Source organism: Struthio camelus, chromosome 2, assembly GCF_040807025.1.
Source record: "Struthio camelus isolate bStrCam1 chromosome 2, bStrCam1.hap1, whole genome shotgun sequence".
Lineage (NCBI taxonomy): Eukaryota > Metazoa > Chordata > Aves > Struthioniformes > Struthionidae > Struthio > Struthio camelus.
This window is the reverse complement of record NC_090943.1, coordinates 49,991,420-50,012,188: the sequence shown is the minus strand read 5'-3', so window position 1 is coordinate 50,012,188 and position 20,769 is coordinate 49,991,420. Positions and strand designations below refer to the sequence as shown.

The 20,769-nt window shown below is 39.9% G+C and overlaps 3 protein-coding genes across 4 annotated transcripts in view; 2 read left to right on the top strand and 1 right to left on the bottom strand.

The window, feature by feature from the left end:
• NPHP3 (nephrocystin 3) overlaps window positions 1–1,627 on the top strand; it is a 28,689-nt gene extending 27,062 nt beyond the window's left edge. The window contains exon 27 of the mRNA XM_068935611.1: window positions 192–1,627. Within this exon, the coding sequence (XP_068791712.1) occupies window positions 192–372 (181 nt within the window). The 3' untranslated portion in view covers window positions 373–1,627. The remainder of the gene's footprint in view (window positions 1–191) is intronic.
• On the bottom strand, window positions 1,624–12,556 carry UBA5 (ubiquitin like modifier activating enzyme 5). 2 transcript variants are annotated; one of them, XM_068935622.1, is made up of 12 exons: window positions 12,347–12,556; window positions 11,467–11,512; window positions 11,281–11,370; window positions 9,963–10,072; window positions 9,470–9,556; window positions 8,626–8,710; window positions 7,609–7,713; window positions 7,289–7,416; window positions 5,815–5,950; window positions 5,312–5,387; window positions 4,361–4,467; window positions 1,624–3,943 (listed from the first exon to the last, which is right to left on the bottom strand). In XM_068935622.1, exons 1-12 carry the CDS (start codon window positions 12,490–12,492, stop codon window positions 3,860–3,862), a joined length of 1,200 nt encoding a protein of 399 aa, XP_068791723.1. In that variant the 5' UTR covers window positions 12,493–12,556; the 3' UTR covers window positions 1,624–3,859. The 2 variants fall into 2 exon arrangements, with proteins under 2 accessions (XP_068791723.1, XP_068791724.1); XM_068935623.1 differs by lacking the exon at window positions 11,467–11,512 and having other exon boundaries at window positions 12,347–12,533.
• Window positions 12,557–12,840: 284 nt separating this feature from the next.
• The window catches only part of ACAD11 (acyl-CoA dehydrogenase family member 11), a 33,904-nt gene continuing 25,975 nt past the window's right edge, over window positions 12,841–20,769 (top strand). Inside the window, exons 1-6 of the mRNA XM_068935612.1 lie at window positions 12,841–13,031; window positions 14,931–15,030; window positions 15,290–15,415; window positions 17,559–17,720; window positions 18,150–18,314; window positions 20,571–20,712. Of these exons, the coding sequence (XP_068791713.1) occupies window positions 12,895–13,031; window positions 14,931–15,030; window positions 15,290–15,415; window positions 17,559–17,720; window positions 18,150–18,314; window positions 20,571–20,712 (832 nt within the window). The 5' untranslated portion in view covers window positions 12,841–12,894. The remainder of the gene's footprint in view (window positions 13,032–14,930; window positions 15,031–15,289; window positions 15,416–17,558; window positions 17,721–18,149; window positions 18,315–20,570; window positions 20,713–20,769) is intronic.

Genomic DNA, 20,769 nt, shown 5'->3' with positions numbered 1-20,769 from the left:
TAAGTTCTGGGCATACAGAGGGGGAATTGCTATAAAAATTTGTAGATAAAAAATAGTAGTAGAATCGCACGTTTGTTAAGAAAGCAGATAGCCTTAACTACATTTGCTGGTAGCAGGGCATGCATTTCTGACTGAGTGAACCGAGAGACAACTTTTGTTTGTTTCAACTTTGTTCTACTCTCCTCCCAAAGCTATGAAAGGGGAGATTTTGAGAAGGCGGCTGAACTTTACAAGAGAGCTATGGAAATAAAAGAAGCAGAGACTTTGTTGATAGGTGGAAAAGCAACTTCCCGGCACTCATCAAGTGGAGATACATTCAGTTTAAAAAGTGCATTGCCACCAAATGTTTTCCTGGAACATGGACAAAGGTGATATAAAGCTGCTCAAATTTAAAGGTAGTCTCTATTGGCATTTTAAGTTAGACATCAAAATACTAAGGAAAATCTACATTTCCTGGAATAAAATAGTATTTTGGGACATAAAACTATCTTCTGGAATGACAAGGGAAACATGCTGAAGATTGAAGTCCTTTCATGTTAACTTCGCAGACTGTATGGTACAAGCTGAGTTTCTTTCATTGTATATAGACATGTATATTAGTTAGTTGCTCAAGTTATAGCTAATACCAAAAACATAGTACTTTGATACCTCTTAGGCCAAGAGCTGAGATTATAACAAGAAAGATAGGCTGAACTAATTGTATATACTCTAAATAACAGTTGTTATTTCTATGTTGCAATAGCCTTGCTTAGGCCACTTGTTTCTTCAACCCTTCCCTGCCTCTTCAGAAGCTTTTAAAGCTGTTTTGGTATAAATAGTAATTTTGAAGAAGTCAAATACTGCTCCACCCAAAGTTTTACTTGCAGATTGGTTTCAGCTTTAAGCAAGCTCATATTCAAGGGACTTGTGCAAAAATAACTGGTTTCCCTGGGAAGAAAGTACATTAGCAGGTGCCTGGGTTAACCTGTCAGCTCTGTTCAGATTTTAACATGTATAATGGTACTTTTCTCTCCTAAACAGTTTCCCCTCACATGGATAGTTCAGGTGAAGAGGAACCTTCAGTGTCATATCAGGCTTCTCCATTGGGTGATTTCCAACTCTGAATTGTTACTATTCTTCCCTCAATATACTTCTCTCCCCTTTATTCATAGCTGAATTTAACTGCCCTGTTACTTTTTTTTTTTTTGGCGGGGGGAATCAGTCCTAAAAATAGCAGGTCACAACCACCCATGGTCCGTTGGCAAAGACAGTGAGCAAACAATACGCCTTCCCTGACAACCCGAAGAAAATTTCTTATGAAAAGCATGATCATGAGTGAGTGGAGGATTTTGCAGGTCACGAGCTTATGAGGCTATAACCACAGTTAACTGTGCTCTCAAGACAGTTGCTCATGTGTCTGTAGTTGTACCTCATGCACATAAGAGTAACTTACGGTATAAGCTAAACGCTGTAATATATTTAGTACTTCTATACAGGAGAACTCCACCTCAACGCAGAAAGCCTTCAGATTGAAGGGAGATTTAACAGTACAGGCAGAATACCAACATCTCAGTAACATTCATGATACACTGTAAAAAAATTGCAAGTTTTTAAGATTGCCAAATAAATGAACAAAAGCCCAACTAAACTGTTGCAATATGCTTCATTTATTATGCCATAACAAAAAGAAGTCATAGATTTTCCATTATGTTTTCCCGTCAGGGTGAATTATCTTTGTAAATGCCTTTTTAATTGAAGAAAAAAGGCAGCTTTAAGAATTTCTCTTCTCTTCTTTTTTTTTTTTTTAAAAGAAGTTCAGCACTGAACTGAATTTTAACCATTAGTACACACAACTTTCTCGCTTTCAACAAATGCGCAAAAAGAATTTGAAATCATTACAAAATAATTTGAGAAAGCAATACAAGAACCCTTTTGCATGCTCCAAGTGTGCTGACAATAACATATTAGTTTGCTCATAAAACTGTACATGAAATAAAACTGTCAACAGCTGCCTCTTGTAAACCCGTCACTCATGTGATAGCAGTAATGTCTACAGCCAAATAAAGTCTTAAGCTTAACTGAGTCGTCGTAGAAATGAGTCAGCCATTTGCCTCAGAATCTCCAGAGTCAAGTGTGTGCCTCATTTTTATTGTTCCCAAAAGAAAGGTGAAGTCTCTCACAAAGAAATACAAGTAACACTTACATTGACACTTGGATCAAGCTAATGCAGACTCTGGAATGATGGACTCTGGACTCTCTCTGATGCTGATTTGAGTGTGTACCTTTTTAATGATCTCACTGTTTATTTCCCCTTGCTCTTTACACTTAATTTCTAAAATCTGGTCTCTCCAAAACTGAATTCAATCTAAACCACATCTTCTGTTTTATATTATAATATATCTTCCCTCCAAAAAGCAGCAGTAGCGTCAAAGATGATTTTTGTTCAAATATACTATAGTACCAACTATGGAGGAAACAGTTTTTGAAGCTTGGAACTATTGCTTAAGAGCTCAGCAATGAGAAATGCATTTTTAACCCCAAGTATTCATTCAGTTACCCTAAGAAACAGAAGCACCTTCAAAATACTAGTAGTTGGATACTGCTACTACCATGTACTAGGCAGTTCTGTGTTGGCATCATCCTGCTCTGAAAATGCTTTTGAGCAGCCGAAGTTGGAAATACTTGCATTGCATTAGAGACGGAAATGTACGTTCTTCCAAGCCAAATCTAAATAGCAATAGGGTTCTGCAGTAGACAACTAGAGCAATTAAAATCAGTACTTCTCGTGTATTAGTTACCTGTAGGGTACTGGCAATACCAGACCGTGTACACTTACAGGATAATTTACAGGTCAGTTTAACACATGATAATTTAAAAGTTAGTAGTACTATACTAACATTATTTACAAGGCAAATACGATAGCTCCGCTACTCTATGGAAAATATTGCAACGTTAGAAGTTTAGAGCAACTAATTTTAGAAACTTTAATATGGAACTCAGATCAAGTATTTTCTCTAATATACCCCATGAGATGGGGGTGGTTCAGAATTATAGTTAAGCTTTTAGAAACTAACAAAAGTATTTATATTTTAGACAAAAATCTCCTATGCATTCCAGTGTTACTGGTAATTCTTATGGATATTATCATAAGGATCATCTGCCAGCTGAAGTGATGACATGTTAATAGCCTGTCAGCTAGCATAATTATCTACTAAGAAAAAAAACTCTTATGCCTTGTTACAGCATGCTCAAAAGCATGATCACAGGGGAAACATATATGCCGCTATTTAAGAGCACGCAGTAATAAAACTGAAAAAACAGAGAAATTTAAAAATATATTCCATCCTGGTGATGGAAAGCGTTCCATTTACTCACAAAAAATAACCACAGCACAAGCCATGCCAAGAATTTAAACAGAGACCAGTGAATATTAACTAGTACGTGTGCATGGACGATTGGAAGCAGCAATACATGAGGCACTGTCATCAGCTGTTGACTTATTCAGTCCTCTCAAGAAGAGTGCACATTTCACTTGTCCCCTAGTATCTGCTCAGTTGATGACATGATATTGCAGATAACGTGCCATGCTTGCTTGTGATAGTTTATCCATCGCCTTTAATTTTCCACCGAGTGTCTGGACCCTAGCAACGTTGACACGTTAAAACCTACAAGAGCACAACTTTGTATTTTGAGGACACGTGAATAGGCAGACAGTAATAAACACAAACAAGGTAAGTCCGTCTCTTCCCCTCGCCCTAAGTAACAGTTTCATTTCATCAGAAGTTCAAAGATAAGCTTCAGTGGACAAAAAACAAAAAAGTCTGTTTTTCCTCATAATCCAACGTCATTCCAAATTCCCAAAAGTTTAATACACGTTTTGCTACATGTTTTTCATTTTGGCCATAAGTTCTTCTAGGCTTTCCTCAGACTCGGCCACTGTTTCATCAGTTGCAGCATTCTCTTCCTATCAGTAACAGGAGAAAAGGTTAGGAAGAAAAATAGCACACAAACACCCGCCTCCCCACCTAAGATTTATTTCAGTAATGCAAGGTAAAAAATATTAGTCGACAAAATAGCAACTGAGAAAGTCACGTTTGCTTACAACTAGAACACAAAATATGAAATACATTCACTTGTCACTGCAAAACTACATTCACACTAACATTATTTTAAAAAATGTATTTTTCAGGAGCACAATTGAGACTGGATCCTAGAAGACATTGGTGGGACGGGCTGACATGCAGTTTTACTGGAATTGTTTACGATGGAATTTTATTTTAGGTTTAAATGGTACCGAAACTGAGAGCTATTATAAATTTAATGTATAGGGTATATTTCAAAAATTAGTGTATTAAAAAAGAAATAGTGGAGTTCATATTACCTTGTTTGGAATAGTATATGCTACAGTAATTCCCGCAGGAAGATCAGGTACTGGGCCAGAGGCAGCCCTCAGCTCCTCTTCTGAAATTTCTGATACTAATTCGATGCCTTTTGCATTAAAAAGAATTGGGAACCCCATTAAAAATTAAAAGAAAGAGTTCTTCAATCAATATGTTATAGTAAGAGAAAAAATGCAGCTATTTTTCTGAAATACAGACAATTTGAAATAGAAGATCTTTCTGCTTTTAACTACTTCATCACCATTATCTATGCAAAGTGTTTCCCTTTAGAATGTAAGAAGTGATGCCATATGTGTTCCTTATGGGCAAGGATTGCACTTCCGTAGGACTTTTCTCACAGTTTAAAACTTACTGTGAGGACAGTTTTCCCAATGGTAGGGTAAGATTATTCTCTATATAATGTAATAAACAGAGTATGCATATGCATTCTTGACATGTTTATAAAAAATGTGCTTACAGTTTCTTAAGAATACATTATTTCAAATTTAAAGTTCTCAGAGGAATATAAAGAACTTTGAGGATGCCTTAGTGTAAGGGGTGGTAGAAATGACAAATGCTCTTTAGATAAACGTTTAAAAGAAAATACAAGTAAATTGAGACACAAAAAGACTTGCTCTGTGCATTAAAGGTCCTCACAATCTAATGAATACATATTTTCACATCTTCCTATCTTCACATCATCGTCTGAGAAACTATTTTACTTAAACATTGTTAACTCTTGAGCCTGAAGCCTGCCCAGTATATTAAAAACTGCACCAATTTGTGTTAACATTACTATCAAAACCAGTGAAAATCCAGCAGTAATCAAGCAATGTAGGCTACAAAAAATAGAAAGTATGAGAAGTGCTCTACACTGTGTTCACCCAAAATGAAGAATTGAATTGAAATACTTGATACTGGTGACATCGTTTAGTCTCCAATTGATTACTTACCCCAGTCATTGTCCTCATGTACTATTTCTTCTTCTTGTTCAATTACCTCTTGTTTTGATTGCACAGCTTCTTTCTTCTGAAGAAAGAACACAAAAACCCTAAAAATATAATATGTGCAACAGTCCAATTTTCCACAAGAGCAAGAAAGATCACATTTGAATATTCACAATCATTTTAATTTTTAAAATATGCAGTCACAGTTTAGAACTTCCTTATGCATAAAAAGGCAAAGTTTAAAAAAAAAGACGACACTCAAAGTCAGTAACATGACTACCAGAACCACTAGGGAATTACTGCAGAGGAACATCTTACCTGATATAACGGCATGCAAGCCACTGTGCCTACCTTTAAGATAACTCTAACTACTCTATTTTTAGAAATTCAGGTAACCATGTGAAGATAAGGCCACTGAAAAATTGGAGTAGCGACAACAGTTTTATTTCACTACAGTTTCATAGCTTGCTATGTTCTCAAGACTTCACTAAAGCATAAAACATTTTTACCTTATAATTTTCCTGCTGTTTTCTGCAATTGTGGTCACTGCATTGTGGATTTGGCTTCATAGCCATAGTTGGAAAGAAATCCTGCATTGCATTGTAACCAAGATAATAACTCACAGTACCAAAATTCAGCAAATACCTAGAAAAACAAAATGAGAAAGCAGGTCCTTATATATGCATGCAAATGTAAGAGTTCCATTGCTCAGGCAATAATTTTTCTTTAAAGAGCTTCTGGAGCGCACGTGCATACCACTAACCAGTAAGTGACGTAGTAAAAAGTTACTATAATTGCCCTAAAATGAGTTGTAGTCACTTGAGTTACTGACAACAGCATAGCTGCATCAATACAGAACCAGGTCCTGTTTTGGTGTGTTTGGGTGAGAGCAAGTCAGCTACAGTCTCTGAAAAGACATGTTGAGAGTAAAACGTAAGCAATTTTCTCCTATGCCTAAACCCATTCCCACTTGATAGATTCAGGTGCCACGTATTATAAAGGGAGAGTTTTCAGCAGACGATCAGAACCAGTTAATCATCTCCTCTCTAGGGTCAAATTTGCAATGCAAGTGCAAATTTAAAGTGTAATTTTTGAAACTTGCCTTCTTCATTAAAGGTAAACAGCTGTTGCTATGCGATTCTATGCAATAAATGTCTGCACAGCTAAAAACAAAGCTTTGATGTATATTGGCATAATTGTAAACATAGAAACTAGAAATTTTTGGACCACTCTGACAAAACCAAGCTCAGGCTAAAAATTGGCTAAACAAAATAAGATCTCATTCTCTAGATATGTTTAAGCATAACTCTGAATATTGCCTCCAGCCACTTCCAAAGTTTAAGCACTGAGAGAACTGAAGAAAAGGGGAAACATCCTGCATGTAATTGGCAAGTCTCGATAATAAGACGCTGGGGAAAGATGGTACATCATTTTGAAACTGAATAAACCATAAAAAAAAGTTGCAGATAGAAGCAGTTTAACAGCTGAAGTCATGTGTCAGTAATTTTGAAAAAAATAAAATATTTCATATTGCTATACAACCATTTTCATTTCACCTCAGATTTTTATAATACTGAGGCTGCAAGAGAAATTATTTCTCTTTGTTCACATACAAAATTTCAAAGATGAGTTAGCCCTCTATCTACAGATCAATGATGTCAAATGGGACCTTCCTTAAATACAGAACTAAGAAGAAAAAAGAGGCCACAAAAAACTGTGCGCGTACACAGTAAGAAACTGTTAAGAAAGCTCTCAAGACCTTTCCCTGCCCCTGAAAAGTTCTACTAAAAACAGCAACACCAAAATAAAGACTCCTATGATTCAAGCAGTATGTATTCTACCCCTGTCCAGTGATACCAACGCCTTCAGGAAATAAGCCACAAATATCTAAAAAGAATCAGACCAATCATTACGAAAGAGCTCTTCAGATTTCTTCATGCCATAGTGCCGTACACACCGAGCAGCAGCAACTTGGTCACTTACTTCAGAACATTCTGTACGAGAATTCCCGCCACAACACCCATAGTAGTAGGAAGACTAGCTGCACAAACTCCTTCTCGTTTTAACGTTTTCTCATCAATATTTGCAGCAACTACAAGTGGAGGAGCACACTGCAGGAAATAAAGAAATTCAGCTTTTAAAATGCATTAAAAAAACCCACAAACAGATCACACAAACACCATATTTTAAGCGACTCCCATCAGCTGTGCCAGGATCAGGTTCACTAGCCAGCTAATCTTCATACTCCCAGACCCATTTTAAAAAGGAAAAAAAACCCAGCCATTCTGCAGAACACTGCATACCGCAAAACAAGCAGATTCACCAGGTATGATCAGCTGTATATGTCCTGACACTGCATTTTCACTCACTCCAGATTCCATCCAGATTTGTCCAAGTTCATTGCAGGCCTTATAAACGCAGAAATGCACACGTCAACAATGTAGAAGTTTACTGGAAAAGTTAAGTTGTACATTGAGACTGATTAAACATAGAGCCTTTCTGCCTTAAAGCCAGAAGATCAATATTCAGGAAGAAAAACAGAAAAGGCAGAAAAGTAGTAGTTTGTAAGAGTAAAAATGAAAGGACAAATTGAAGTTGTCCTCATGAAGCTAGGCCATTGTGCTTGCATGAAGACCTGTTAAAACAGGTTAAGACAGTTAGACAGTTAAGACAGACCTGTTAAGACAGTTTTGAACTGATACAGGCATTAGAAATCCAGTTACTAGATCCACACTCGCAAATCTAATTGCACGCACTACATCCTCATACTTTTAGTGGCATGGATACAGCTTCTCTGTGCACTTTTAGTGCCTGTAAGTTGTAGAACAGTTAGCTGAATAACAACAAGGCATGCGTTTCGCATCATATTCTGTGAGGGTGCTACTGTGAAGAAAAATAGCGTGATTAGGTGCACAGTCTTAAGATATTTTTAATATACAAAAAGTCATATGAAGCATACATTTTTTCATACCTGCTTTTAAGGAAGCTTGTAAGATTTAACGTGCTAGGCTTTGATACTACATTCATATAAAGATAACTTGGAAATTCAGAAAAAGTTTACAACACTTACTCCTAGGCTAACTGGCATCTGCTAGTAATCTGTAAAGACTACAGTTGTACTTATGCACATAGAACGTGTTTTACAAGAAGCGGATAAAAGCTCAGATTTAAATTAATGAAGCATGAGGAGGAACTTTGTCAAAAGATTCTTGATAAGGTCCTGTCTTTTCTCTAGTCCCTACAACTTCTAACTATTGTGGAGGAAATATTTTTCCTCCACAAGCTTATCAAGTGTCCAAGCATGCCCTAGATGGCCTTACCGTGTTAATTGCCATGCGAGCTTCAAAGTTGTCCACGCAGCTCAGAACAAGATCGACAGGCTTCCCTTCCTCTAGTGCACCGTTACTGAAATAAATATCAGAAGTTTGCATGAAATTGCTATTGGACCAAAATACCAACACGGCAATCAACACGCTTCTTTAGATTACATAAATACATAGGAAGTATATTTCTAACAAAACCTGTACCCTCTTTTGCACTCACACAATTAGCATTATATTTCAGCAGTAAAAACAGCTCCTAGGAACAGGAGAACACTAAAGTTGGGATTCAAATATACAGGCATTTTAGATTAAGGGAAGTTTTGCATAGTATACACTTGCATCTCTCACGAGTGAAAAATGCAATACAAAATATCAGGAAGAAACAAAAAAAAAAAAAAACCAAAAACCCTTATCTTTGTACAACATACCTGCAAGTAAGGAAAAGTTATTTCAGAATTCATTTGCGAGATACACTACTAACTATTTTTTTCTTTATTCCATGAAGTGTACCTCAGGCTACGCCAACAGCAGACAAAACGTGATTTGTTGCGCTGTATTGGAAAAGTCTATATGACCCATAGCTTAACACAATTTGACTGGAAATCTAAAGAGGCACTAATACAAAGTAGAACACTTCACAGTAAAAATAAATGTTCTTTAGTACAATCTCTCAAGAAGAGGACTAGGCAAAAACATGTCCTTATATACACACATTTCCCACTAGTTTTCAGTTGGAAATTACCAAATTACAAAAAAAAAGAAAAACAATGAAAATTTGAAGCTATATTTAGAGCCAAACACCAACAGAAGTTAGCTATATGCTTTTGTCGAGAGATGTTACCTTATTCTATCCATGAAATGCTGAAAGTTGTCCAGTGTTGTGATGTTGTAGTTATGTACTTCAAACTGAACATCAGGGTTAATATTCCTTACAGAGGAAATGAAATGAGTCAATGCTAATAAATACAATGGTATCTTGCATCCTACTCCTTAATTTCCACACATGTTGCTAGTCTTAAACTTCCACTCGGAAGTTTAATATGCCCATAGAGATAAAAATTCACAGATGAGATCAGAAGAAAAGGCATACTGAAGCTGCATGGTTTATGCCAATCTTGTGAGCACAATTAGCTATACCTAAAAAGAACATTTACATTAAGGTTTTTGCCAATACAAAAAATGGCATTAAAGTATCAACCATTCCCACTGATGTTTTATACTCAAATTTCTAAATTAGACCACGCCACTTTAGCAACAGATACTTCACTCGTAATCGCTTGCATAATAGCATCCTGGGTAAATACATTTTGATACCGGCTTTTCTGAGTATATACCTCAAAGTATGCTCTGCTGCTTGCACTTTACTTAATCCAGCTTGATGAGGTTGGAAGAAGAGTCTGTTCATGTTTGCCAATTCCACTTTATCATAATCAAAAAGAAGCAGCTACAATAAAGATTATATCAACATATGTGACTTTCCAAAGACTCTGCAAACAAAGCACTACAGTAAGCCATTTTAAATAGCAAAATTCATTCTTTAAAAAAAATAGGCAAAAAATTCAAACCCGCGGTCCCACCCAGGTCATATATAAAAAATTACCAACATTATTAGTGCGGAATTCTAAGAACTATAATAATTATATAACAAAATAAATACTATAAAATTTATAATAAATTTTAAATTGTAAGAAGTGTTGAATTGTAAGAATGAATTCTAATTGCTGTTCACCAGGAATTAATTGATTTGTTAAGTCATGAAAATCACTGTTAATAAAATGCAGTTTGTTAACATGATCTGGGGTAAGCAGACTACTCTGAAGAGATTATCGACATGGATACTATCAACTGTGTTCTCATATTCCTACTTGTCATTATGACATTAACTGAAAATATGTCATTTGTTTCACTTCTGTTTTGGCATGTAGTTTAACGCACTTAAGATAACTACATAATTCACTGACACGTGGATCATAATAAATTCTGAATTAGTAGTCCAGTGTCCTTTCCTAGGCTCAAGATGCTGGCCTACAGCACACGCTCCTTCAGAAAGAGGGGGAACAAACCTTACAATGTAAAAAATTGCATCACGTCCTTATTGAGAAACTTCTTAAGTTCCCAAAGTAAATGGTCAGTTTTTGCCCAGAAATACTGTTGTCCAAGCCCTTGCCCAAATTCTTCCTTTTAGTTATATTAACCCTAGAGGTTCTTGTTATCTATATGCATATCAACTTTTTTTTTTTTTTTAAAACGGCTGCTAAATTTTTAGCCTCTAAGAGTTTCACGTTAAGCCGAGTTTTGTGACAAAATTGCTTGTTTGAAGTCTACTGCCTTTCAATTTTGTTAAAATCACCTTTTTCTCGTAACATAGAATTTGATCTTGTTTGTGAGTTACCTTCTCCTTTTTCTTTGGTTTCCCACTGCAGCAATCCCATATGATGAATGTTATAAGACAGATATATAAATCAATTTTACTAGCATAAGAAAGACACCAAGACTCTTCATTCGTGATGTCTACCCAAGTGCTGCTCTTGAGTGCTTGAGTCAAGATACTTTTACTTGAACAAAACCAATGAGGGGAAATCTTATCTATCTTTTTATACAAAGGACTAGCCCATCTACTATGAAGGAGTCCAAGAAAAAAAAAGTCATTACCTTACCAATGCCACATCTTGTCAACATTTCAGCAGTTACACTGCCAACTCCACCAACACCCACTACTGCAACTGTGAAGGTACGGATTTTCTGTAGAAAGAAAAAAAAAAAAAACACAGATCAGTATGTCAAATGTGATCTTAACAAAAAAAAAAAAAGGTTGTGTTAATGCAAATACAATCCTACCTCATAGTCTTTGACTATTCCCATTCTTTTTAATGCCATCAGACGACTACAAAGAAAAAAAGCAATATCTTTATCAAAAGGTTCTCTATGTTTCCGATTGTAGTTTTGCTTTTCAGATATTCACCATCATATTTATTTTAAAGATTAGCCAGCCAAACAACAAACTCAAGCCTGCTGTTCCCACTGCAGTTGTGCCTGCCAGCTAGATACAGTCTAAATGACATTGTAGATACCTCCCTAATAGCAAGAGCAACGGCATGCTGACCCTGCAGAAGCTCACTTTTTTGGTTTTTTTGGTATGAGTAACATTAGTGAAATTGGGAGAGCCTATCGCTATTAAAGTAAACGAATCCTGGATTTACAGAAACAAAGCCCGAAATGTTTTCTTCAACGTACAACATGCTAGCAGGTCAGCGATGACTCTTCCAACGTTTTCCAGTCCAGTCAATCAGATTAGATTAACTCCCTCACAAGACTAAGAAAAAAATTCACGGCAGAACAGCGGGATGTGAGGACAGCTGGAAGGACCGCCACGTAACACCTGACGCTGCTATCGCGCTTTTGCATTACAACTGCCAGCTACGACCATAACTTCGCATTACAGCGATCCACACTGGGAAAATCCCAAGCCTGACTTCCAGACCCGCCGACCGTTACAAGGCGTCCCAGACGCTCCCTGTAAAGCGAGCTTTGATCTAAGTAAAGGAGGGAGAGGAAGACCTCAAACAACAGCCACACCCGCCCCGCCCCTCCATTAGGGGTTTAGCTGGACAAACCGCGGGCTTTCCTCGCTCTCCCGGCGCGGTAACACGCAGGGGCCTGGCGCGGCCCGGCCGGGACCCCGCGGCCCTCGCTGCCCCCCCCCCCACGGCGGCGGCACCTGTAGGGGTTGGAGTCCGTCACCTCGGCGCTCATGCTCTCGATGGGGGCCCGCGGCGGCCGCCGCCCGCCCCTCTCGCGGGCCAGCTCCGCCTCCAGCTCCCGTACGCGCCGCTCCAGCCGCTCCAGCCGGCTCGGCTCCCCCATGGCGGCAGCGGCGGCTCCGCAGCGACACGTCGGCCCTCCCCGGCGGAAGTTCCGGGAGCGGCGGGGAGCGCCGTCCCCTGCGCACGCCGGCCCCGCGGGCAGCGTTCCCGGCAGCAGGGGGCCCCCTTCTTCCTGCCGCCCGCCCGACGGCGGGCAACGGGCGGGCGCTGGCGGTGACCGCAGCCTCGCCGGCTGGGCACCACCGAGCCCCGGCAGCAGTAAGGGCGCGGCGCGGCGCCCAGCGCGAGTACAAGCCGGGACGGTCTCCGCGCTGACGGGAGCAGCCGCTCGCAGCCCTGGCGGCGGGGACGGCTTTCCCGGTCGGACCAAGGCGTCCGCGGTTGCCCTGGCGACGCCGAGCGGGGCGGGGCGGGGCCCGGGCCGCAGCGGGCGCAGTGCGAGATGGCGGCGGAGCGGGGCACCACGGACGTGCGGCCGCAGCACCGCTTCGACCACGGCAGCTTGGAGCGCTACCTCTGCCGCTACCTGCCCGGCTTCCCCCGGCACCCCGCGGCGGCTCTGGCCGTCCGGCAGTACAGGTAAGGGCCGGGCCGCTCTCCTGTCCCGAGGCCGCCCGCGGCTCCCGGGCGGCCGTTGGCGCGGCGGCCGTTGGCGCGTCGCCCCCGCGCCGGAGCCCGTGTGTTGCTCTGCTGAGAGCGAGCCCGGGACGTGCCTCCGCTTGCTGCGCGGCGGCGGAGGCGGCTGTCGGGCGGCGCTAGCGGCTGCGCGCCGTGGAGACGGCTCACGGCGGGTCTCCTTCGCAATCGGGGTCACGGTTCATCGTTTGCAGCGCTGGAGAAGTCAGACGTTTGCCGCGACGGAGAAGGTGACCTTTTACATAGGTGGAATCTGCGGCCAGAGTTAGTGGTGCGTTTATGCAAACAAGATGATGTGTCGGGTGGACTTTCTTCTGTTCTCAGAAACGCTCCATGGTTCATTCTACCTAAGTACACGTGATTGTTTTATTGCCTCTCACCTACTTATAAATCCTGGTTTATCTGCTTGCTCTTTAGTTGCTCAAGAACTAATAATGTTCAGAAGCGCATAAATGGCCTCAGGAGTCAATTTGAAAAACTGATACACATGACCAGCATAGCGCTGGGCTGAGATTCTCGGTCACGCCCTGAGAGCGATATGTTGCACCTGTGAGGTGCTCACTCAGACTCCAAAACCCTGATCCACAGAAGAGGTGGTGCCTTTGGGTTCAGCAGATCACTTACCTAACTTCAAACTAGGAGCTATTAGGGAGATAAGTGAGTCTAAACATACATTTTAATTACTCTGTAAATGTGACCTCAGGTGCTTTATTTTCAGCCATCCCTAAGAAGCCTCACTAACGCTATTTTTCATTGTCTTCTGATGCAAATCCATCAAATCCTTAGCTTTGCTCTAATCTTCGCAAGTACTTTGATCCAAGGGACTTTAGGAGGGATGTCAGGAGAGCACCTAATTGTGAACTCCGCTAATAAATTGTCAGTATTTATGCTTTTACTGCTTTATTCATTTTAAGGTTGCACTTCAAGGCTTCGGTCAATCCAAAACTTTTATTGTGCTACGTAGAGTACTTGTCTGCACAGTACACCTGCTACACTCTTCATATAGGCTGCCCTCTGGCTGGCTCAGGGGAAATGGAAACCCCCTAGGGATCATGAGGGCAAAAGCTGGCTTGACTTTGATTTTTCAGTGGTTGATCAGAATGGTTCTTACAAATAATCCAGAATGAGGAGAGGACAGCATATGGATTAGCTCATTTTCCTCAGCCTTGAGGGAAATAAGGATCAAGGTGTCATGAAGGGTTTATCTAGAATGTTCTTCTCTTTACCTGTGTATATAATTGAAAGGTCCTCTTTCGGTATTTCTTTGTCACTGCAACGTTCATTCTTTAAAACTTTGGAGCTGCTTTAGGCAGCGCCTTATGCATGTGAACAGATGAATAGGCTTGCTTTCAGTGGGACTTGGTGCTAGAATTCATCAGTTATTTAAAGAACTTTCTCTATATGTGCATTATTGACACTGCAGCTCACCAAAAGGGAGAATATAATTATGGGTTAGCGTGAATTCTGCTCTGTTTAACATCTTCCAAACTGGAAAGCTTTAAGGTTAGTACCATCCATCCACTGCAGGCCTTGAAAACATTAGTGATGTCTTTTGGGGAGAGAGGAGAAGGTTATCTCCCTTTCACAAGAGAACAAATTGTGTAATTGTGACTTTTCCACAGCGAAAGAAGATATCTTTCTTATACGTGGGAATAGAACTTTTGACTCTGTAGGCTATAGCTCGCATCCTTGTAAGGTTATATTTGAAAGAAAACTCTTGAGAAGAACTCTTTCCTGTGTCTTGCCATTTTGTTCAGGCCAAGTCACAGTGCACTTTGCATAGTTTATGTTAAATGTTTCCAAACTTGAATTCGTAAGTAATTTGAATCTTCTTATTTGTAGCTCGGGCCAGTCAAATCCAACCTTTTATCTCCAGAAAGGTGGGCAGGCTTATGTGCTCAGGAAGAAGCCTCATGGCCCCCTTTTACCTAGCGCTCACAAGGTAAGTAACGTTTTTTGACGAGCTCCGAACACTTTGTATTGCAGGTATTTAAGTCCTATAAATGATGGTGCAGCATGTTTCAGTGATTATTGAGTATTTGTCTAGAAATGCAGTGAATTCCTCGGGTCGTTTCAGGTTTTCTATGCTATATGCACAACTAAGCATTTAAGAGGATACGTTGTCATTCGCTCTACTCAGTAAAATAATGATTTGTCTCTGAGAACTTTTCAGTGAACCTGAGTTTCTCTCTCTTTTTCAGGTTGATAGAGAATATCGTGTGCAGAAAGCCTTATTTTCAGCTGGATTTCCAGTCCCTGAGCCCTTGCTGTACTGCAGTGATGTTTCTGTCATTGGAACAGAGTTTTATGTAATGCAGCATGTGCAGGTTGGTCAACTAACGTGAAAGATTCTTTTTCTTCTCCCTACTATAAGCTACTTTTAAATTATCTAAACCCTTTCTCTGATAATATAGAGCCTCGTCCAGTAGTTTCATAAGTTTTGAGAGTACGCCCTGAGGCACACAAATAAAAATAATCCTCTGATATTTTTAAAAAGTGCTATTTATCAGAGAGTCATACTGGCTTCAGCTTTTCCAGGACTTACTTCCCTCTCTGTTGAAGTATTCAGCTCGGTATTTAACCTTCTTGTTCTCATTTGAGCTGTCAGGAGGATGTCTTGAAATGAGTTGAGATTACGTGTGTGAAAATCATACGTGTAAGTCAGAGGGAGATCAGGTTAGGCTATAAAGTTATGCTGGACCCTTGGACATCCTGGAACCCTTGTAGTATTGAAGATAGTAATCTATGTAAAATCACCTTTTCTTGAAAGCTAAATAGAATTCCAGCTCAGATACTACTTTCGGAAAGCATACAACACAGATCTGTAGTTCATCAGTCTGTGGGTCCTGTAACTGTTGATTACAGGTGATACTGTTTCTACCAGTTTTTCCTAATTCTTAGTTTGCTAAGTTGGCATGCTTAGTCTGCATGTCCCTTTGTCCTGTGGGAGGAGGATTTGAGTTCAGGCCTCTTCCCTTCTCGTCCTACTCTTTCTGCCTTTTCTTGTTTGACAAGTTCAAGTACGTGCTACTACATAGCCTGCAGTGTTTCAGGAAGTTTAGGCTCCACGAGGAGCTCAAGCCCTGAGAAATATGACTGTGTGAAAATATCCCCTTATGTTTCATCTTATGCATTCTGGGACACCTGTGATCTGAAATTTGAGGTCTGAGGTAAAGCATTCATAAGCATGGTTTTCTGATTGTGCAAAACAACAGCATGTGAGCAAATGAAAGGAAAGTGGGAAGATCTTGGATCATCAAATACGTCTTTGATGTAGCGGCTAAACTGTATTATGAAAACAAACAATTATTTCAGTTGTGTCAGAAAATGCTGTTCAGCTAATAGCATTTTGATTATCTCTGCAATTCTATCTTGATGATAGTCTAATAAATAGATTGAGGAACAGTCAGACTATTTGAAGACTGAAACTAGTGTTGAGACTGTATTACTTATGCTGACAGATATGATTTGTCAGGTGTTAAGTCTGACAGGTGTTGTGTTACTTAGGCTGACAAAAGTGATTTGACAGATTATTAGTGATTTAAGTAATTGTCAGTCTTGTTCTGAAAAAATGGCTATGGGAAATGTTCCAGTTCATAAAGACTTAGGGTTTTTATATTTTACATTTTTAAAATTCAGCAACAGAGTCAAGTGAATATCTTCCCCCACCCCCTACCCCCAGAGTAAATATACAACTGCTAACTCGACCAGTTAGCAGTTGCTTAATCTAAGAATTTTTAAGCAGTTGAGCTATTTTACTGAAGTTATTTTAAGGCAGATTTTGCCTGTTAGTCATATCTCAGCCTGCAGCCTTGCTTGCTAAATATTAGCAATTTGATTCATTTCAAGCTTTAAAAAATTCAAGGAGATTGAGGAAGGAGCATTTTTTTTAGCCAATGACAATTGGTAGAAAATACACAGTGAAAGAAGGATTGTAACGCAGTAGGATCGTTGTCCTGATACTGGGGCCTGGCGGAGAGGATCAGCGGAGCGCTCTTCTCAGCTTCACTGCTTTGCTCCTGTGTCTGATGGGCCTGGTTTCATAGCCCCCATCCTCAAAGCCTGCTGGGAGGGTAGAGGAACTCAGGCCCTTTGTCAAGGCCAGTGGCGCTGGGTATCCAGAAGCTTGATGGCTTCTATGTTAAATTATTGTGTGACACCAGCTGTCGGAAGAAAAACCAGAAAGTGCTGGGTGGCTTTTTTAGCTAGTCTTGGGAATGGCTTACCTGGCTCATACCATATTGAACTCCTCCTCAGGACTTAGCTTCCAGTGGGCATCCTGTGCACGAATGATTTGGGATTCCTCTGAATCCCTTCACCTGTACTGAGCAAGGAAGAAAGTAAATAAAGAAGAGATCTTTGACTGCGGAGGGGGGATTGGTTCACTGCATTGCTCCTGCAATGTGTAGCTTTACTTCTCTCCTTCTGATCCATATATCCCACCAAATATCTGATTTATGATGTTTCTAGGGTCGCATCTTCCGAGACCCTTCACTGCCTGAAGTGGGCCCAGCAGAGCGTTCTGCTTTGTATATTGCAATGATAGAAACCTTGGCCCTGCTGCACTCCTTTGATGTACGGGCATTGGGTCTGCAAGGATACGGCGGAGGACCAGGATACTGCAGAAGACAGGTACGGATCTTCAAACCTTGTCAAGTCCTTGAAGATTTTTTTGAATTGCAAGCTAAAATGTTAGTGTCTTTTAAAAGTGACCGTCATATTTAATCTATTAAACAGCTTCACTTAGTTCAATTATTTGTGCACATTGTGAAGTTATTGCTACATTCAAATCACTTTTGTAATGCTGTAAGCAGGGAACGGTATTCATTCACTTTTGGTATTTTAGGCTACATAATAGGATTGAAACAAGAAACAGAGGCAGTCTTCACTGAATCTTTTAATCTCACAGTTCATCACAAGTGGAAAGCTACTGGGCTCTATCGAATTTACAAGTAACATAGTCATAGTCACAGCCCAGAAGCATGGGCTTCATAATTTTGTGCTTTTGAAAAACTTGTCAATCAGTTTGAAAAATCTGTTGAAGTGTTTTTATGTTTTCAGGTGTCAACTTGGAAAAGACAGTATGATGCAGCTGCTCATACGGATATTCCTGCCATGAACCAGCTGGCTGAGTGGTTAGCAAACAACTTGCCACCTGGTGATAATGAAGAAACACTGATTCATGGGGATTTTAAAATGGATAACATCATCTTCCACCCAGAGGAGGTATTTGACATAGATATACATATTGGCAGAGGGATACATATTTAGTACCGCATTTGTTTGCACTCCTACCAGTTAATGGGGCATTTACATGAGTGTATTAGTACGTGATTTGCTCTATGCCAGGGTAAGAACTGCTTGGAATAAGTACACTATGGGTATCAAACCATTCGTTGTCTTAGTTGTGATTCATCAAAACTGCTTGACTCTCTGCTTTGCAAATCAGAGTGCAAATAATAATTCTGTCCTTTGTGTACTGATGTTATACATCTGAGAAAAGAACAGTAGAAAACTCTTCCGTGTGTTCTGTGCAAGGAGTTTAGGTACACAATAGAGTACAGGTTTCCATTGCAGGAGTTAGTTACTCACATCATTCATTAGCTCTAGTCTCTACTTCCAAGTCCAGAAACGAAAGATTTCATGTACGTAAGTTCTGTTGGATGCAGTGCAAGTTAAGAACATGCTGAAGGCTCACTTCATTAAACCACATGAGCATGGGATCCAAAACCCCTTGAAATCTGCGGTAGGACTTGACCACCATGGCTTTTCGAAAAGGATCTAAATGCATGATATGTGATATCAGTGGAAGCAAAGAAAAATTTGTCAAAGCTGCTTAGTTAAGGAACAGATGTAAATCACAGAGACTGTGAACATTCCTAATTCGTCTTTAAGGGAAAGGAAGAGAGGTTTTCTAGTTTGTAGAAATACTGTTACTTGTATATCGGCATAATCATGTTTTCATTGTGAATCTTTCCACGTTGTTTGCTGTCTTGTGAGCAAAAGATATGCCTGGTGTATGTAACCAAGACTCTGCAATACCTGCACAATATAGATGGGGATTTGGGCTTTAAAATATGATCCGTGCAGTAGTTTGATTTCTTTTAAGGGGCAAATTGCCCTTTTATGATCTAAAGAAAATAATTTTAAAATAAAATGTGATTTTTCTTATCAGGCTTAGCAACCTTAACTCATAAGTTAACTTTCTGCAAATCAGAATATACAAATTCTGAGGTTGTTTTACTATTCTTGATGAGAAGGTAAGAGATGTCAGACAGTCTTTGAATTAATTGTAAATCTGTTCTATTTTATACTACAGATCACTTGTACTTTCAGTATAGGATCAAAAGTTCTGTTTCTGATGCCTCTTTGTAATCAGGAGCAAAAGATAAGCGGTTCTGTTATCAATAAAATAGCAACTTTAATGTATTTTTGTTTACTTTTCGCATAGAACTGTTGGGAGATGAAATGGTTAGAGTTTGTTTTGGCAAAATCTATGGAATTTAAGTTACAGTTGTGATTATAAGGATGAAATTAGTTTGCCCTATAGCGATAGTTGTGGTGTAGCCAGGTATCAAGGTTGTGTCTGTGGGCGTATCCAGCGCACTTTTGTCATCTGTTCCCTGGGTGATCCAGAAGGTCCCCAGTAGTCTCCAAGAGAAATGACCCAAGGGACTGACTTGAGACAAGGTGACTGCTTGAGCTCCTACCCAGCCTCATAACAAAGCAGCAGGCCCCAGCAATTCCCCTAAGCCGCTTCTGTTGTACATAGACCAATTGACAGACACTATTTGTAGGCTTAAAATGTGCTGTTTGACTCCTTGAGCAGAGATTCTGGCATTCCCAGTTGTAGTTGGCAATTCCTGCTGCAGGTGAAAGAACTGACCAAGCTGTAAATAGATCATTTTAAATAGTCCATAGAAACTGTTGCTGTGTATGTAGGAACAGCCACGTAGGACAGTCTTTTGTGCCTAGTTCAAGGCAATCGGTAGTGAGGGATCATGCGTAGACTGGCGTGGTCACGTAGGACTACAGGACAGCTAGGTTATAAAAATCCATTCACAAATTGTATCTGTGCAACATTATGAAGGGCTAGACACAAAAGAAACCTATCAGTACTTTTGCAGTTCTTTAGGATGTGGTTTTTCAACCATATTTTGAATAGAATAGTCTAGAAGTTTCTGACAAGAAAACCATTAGTCAAAGGTACGTAATATAAGATGGATTTCCATTGGAAACATGGCTGCTTTTCTGCCTCTATGTGAACGTTAACCGTCTGTAGAGCCTAACAATGTACTAAAAGGAACTGATTTTGCTGTGGACAGTTACAATGCATGTATGTAATTTTAAACATATAGTAACCTTGGAGCATGTTCCAGCAATAAAGCTGTTGGATATTAAGTGGGTTGTACATTTGTGGGTGTGGAGCACTCAACTTGTTTATCTCCTATCGTTCATGAGAGGTTTTTATTTTTATTTAAGGCTCGTGTTTTGGCAGTGCTGGACTGGGAGCTTTCAACTACTGGTCATCCTTTATCAGATTTAGCATATGCCACTATGTTCTACTTTTGGCCTTCATCTATTAAGGACTTGGGAATTGCCTTTCATTTCAAAGACACTGTAGGTACGAAGTTGTAATTTTTTTGGCAAAATGAATTATAGGGTTGATTTCTATTTGATA

Excerpts from the sequence above, each read along its gene's own strand:
- UBA5 (XM_068935622.1), bottom strand. The coding sequence starts at position 12,492 with ATGGGGGAGCCGAGCCGGCTGGAGCGGCTGGAGCGGCGCGTACGGGAG. Across the intron at positions 10,073-11,280 it reads CAAGATGTGGCATTGGTAAG|CTGCTTCTTTTTGATTATGA; the intron begins GTAATGACTTTT and ends TCTTTATTGTAG. Across the intron at positions 3,944-4,360 it reads CATATACTATTCCAAACAAG|GAAGAGAATGCTGCAACTGA; the intron begins GTAATATGAACT and ends TGTTACTGATAG.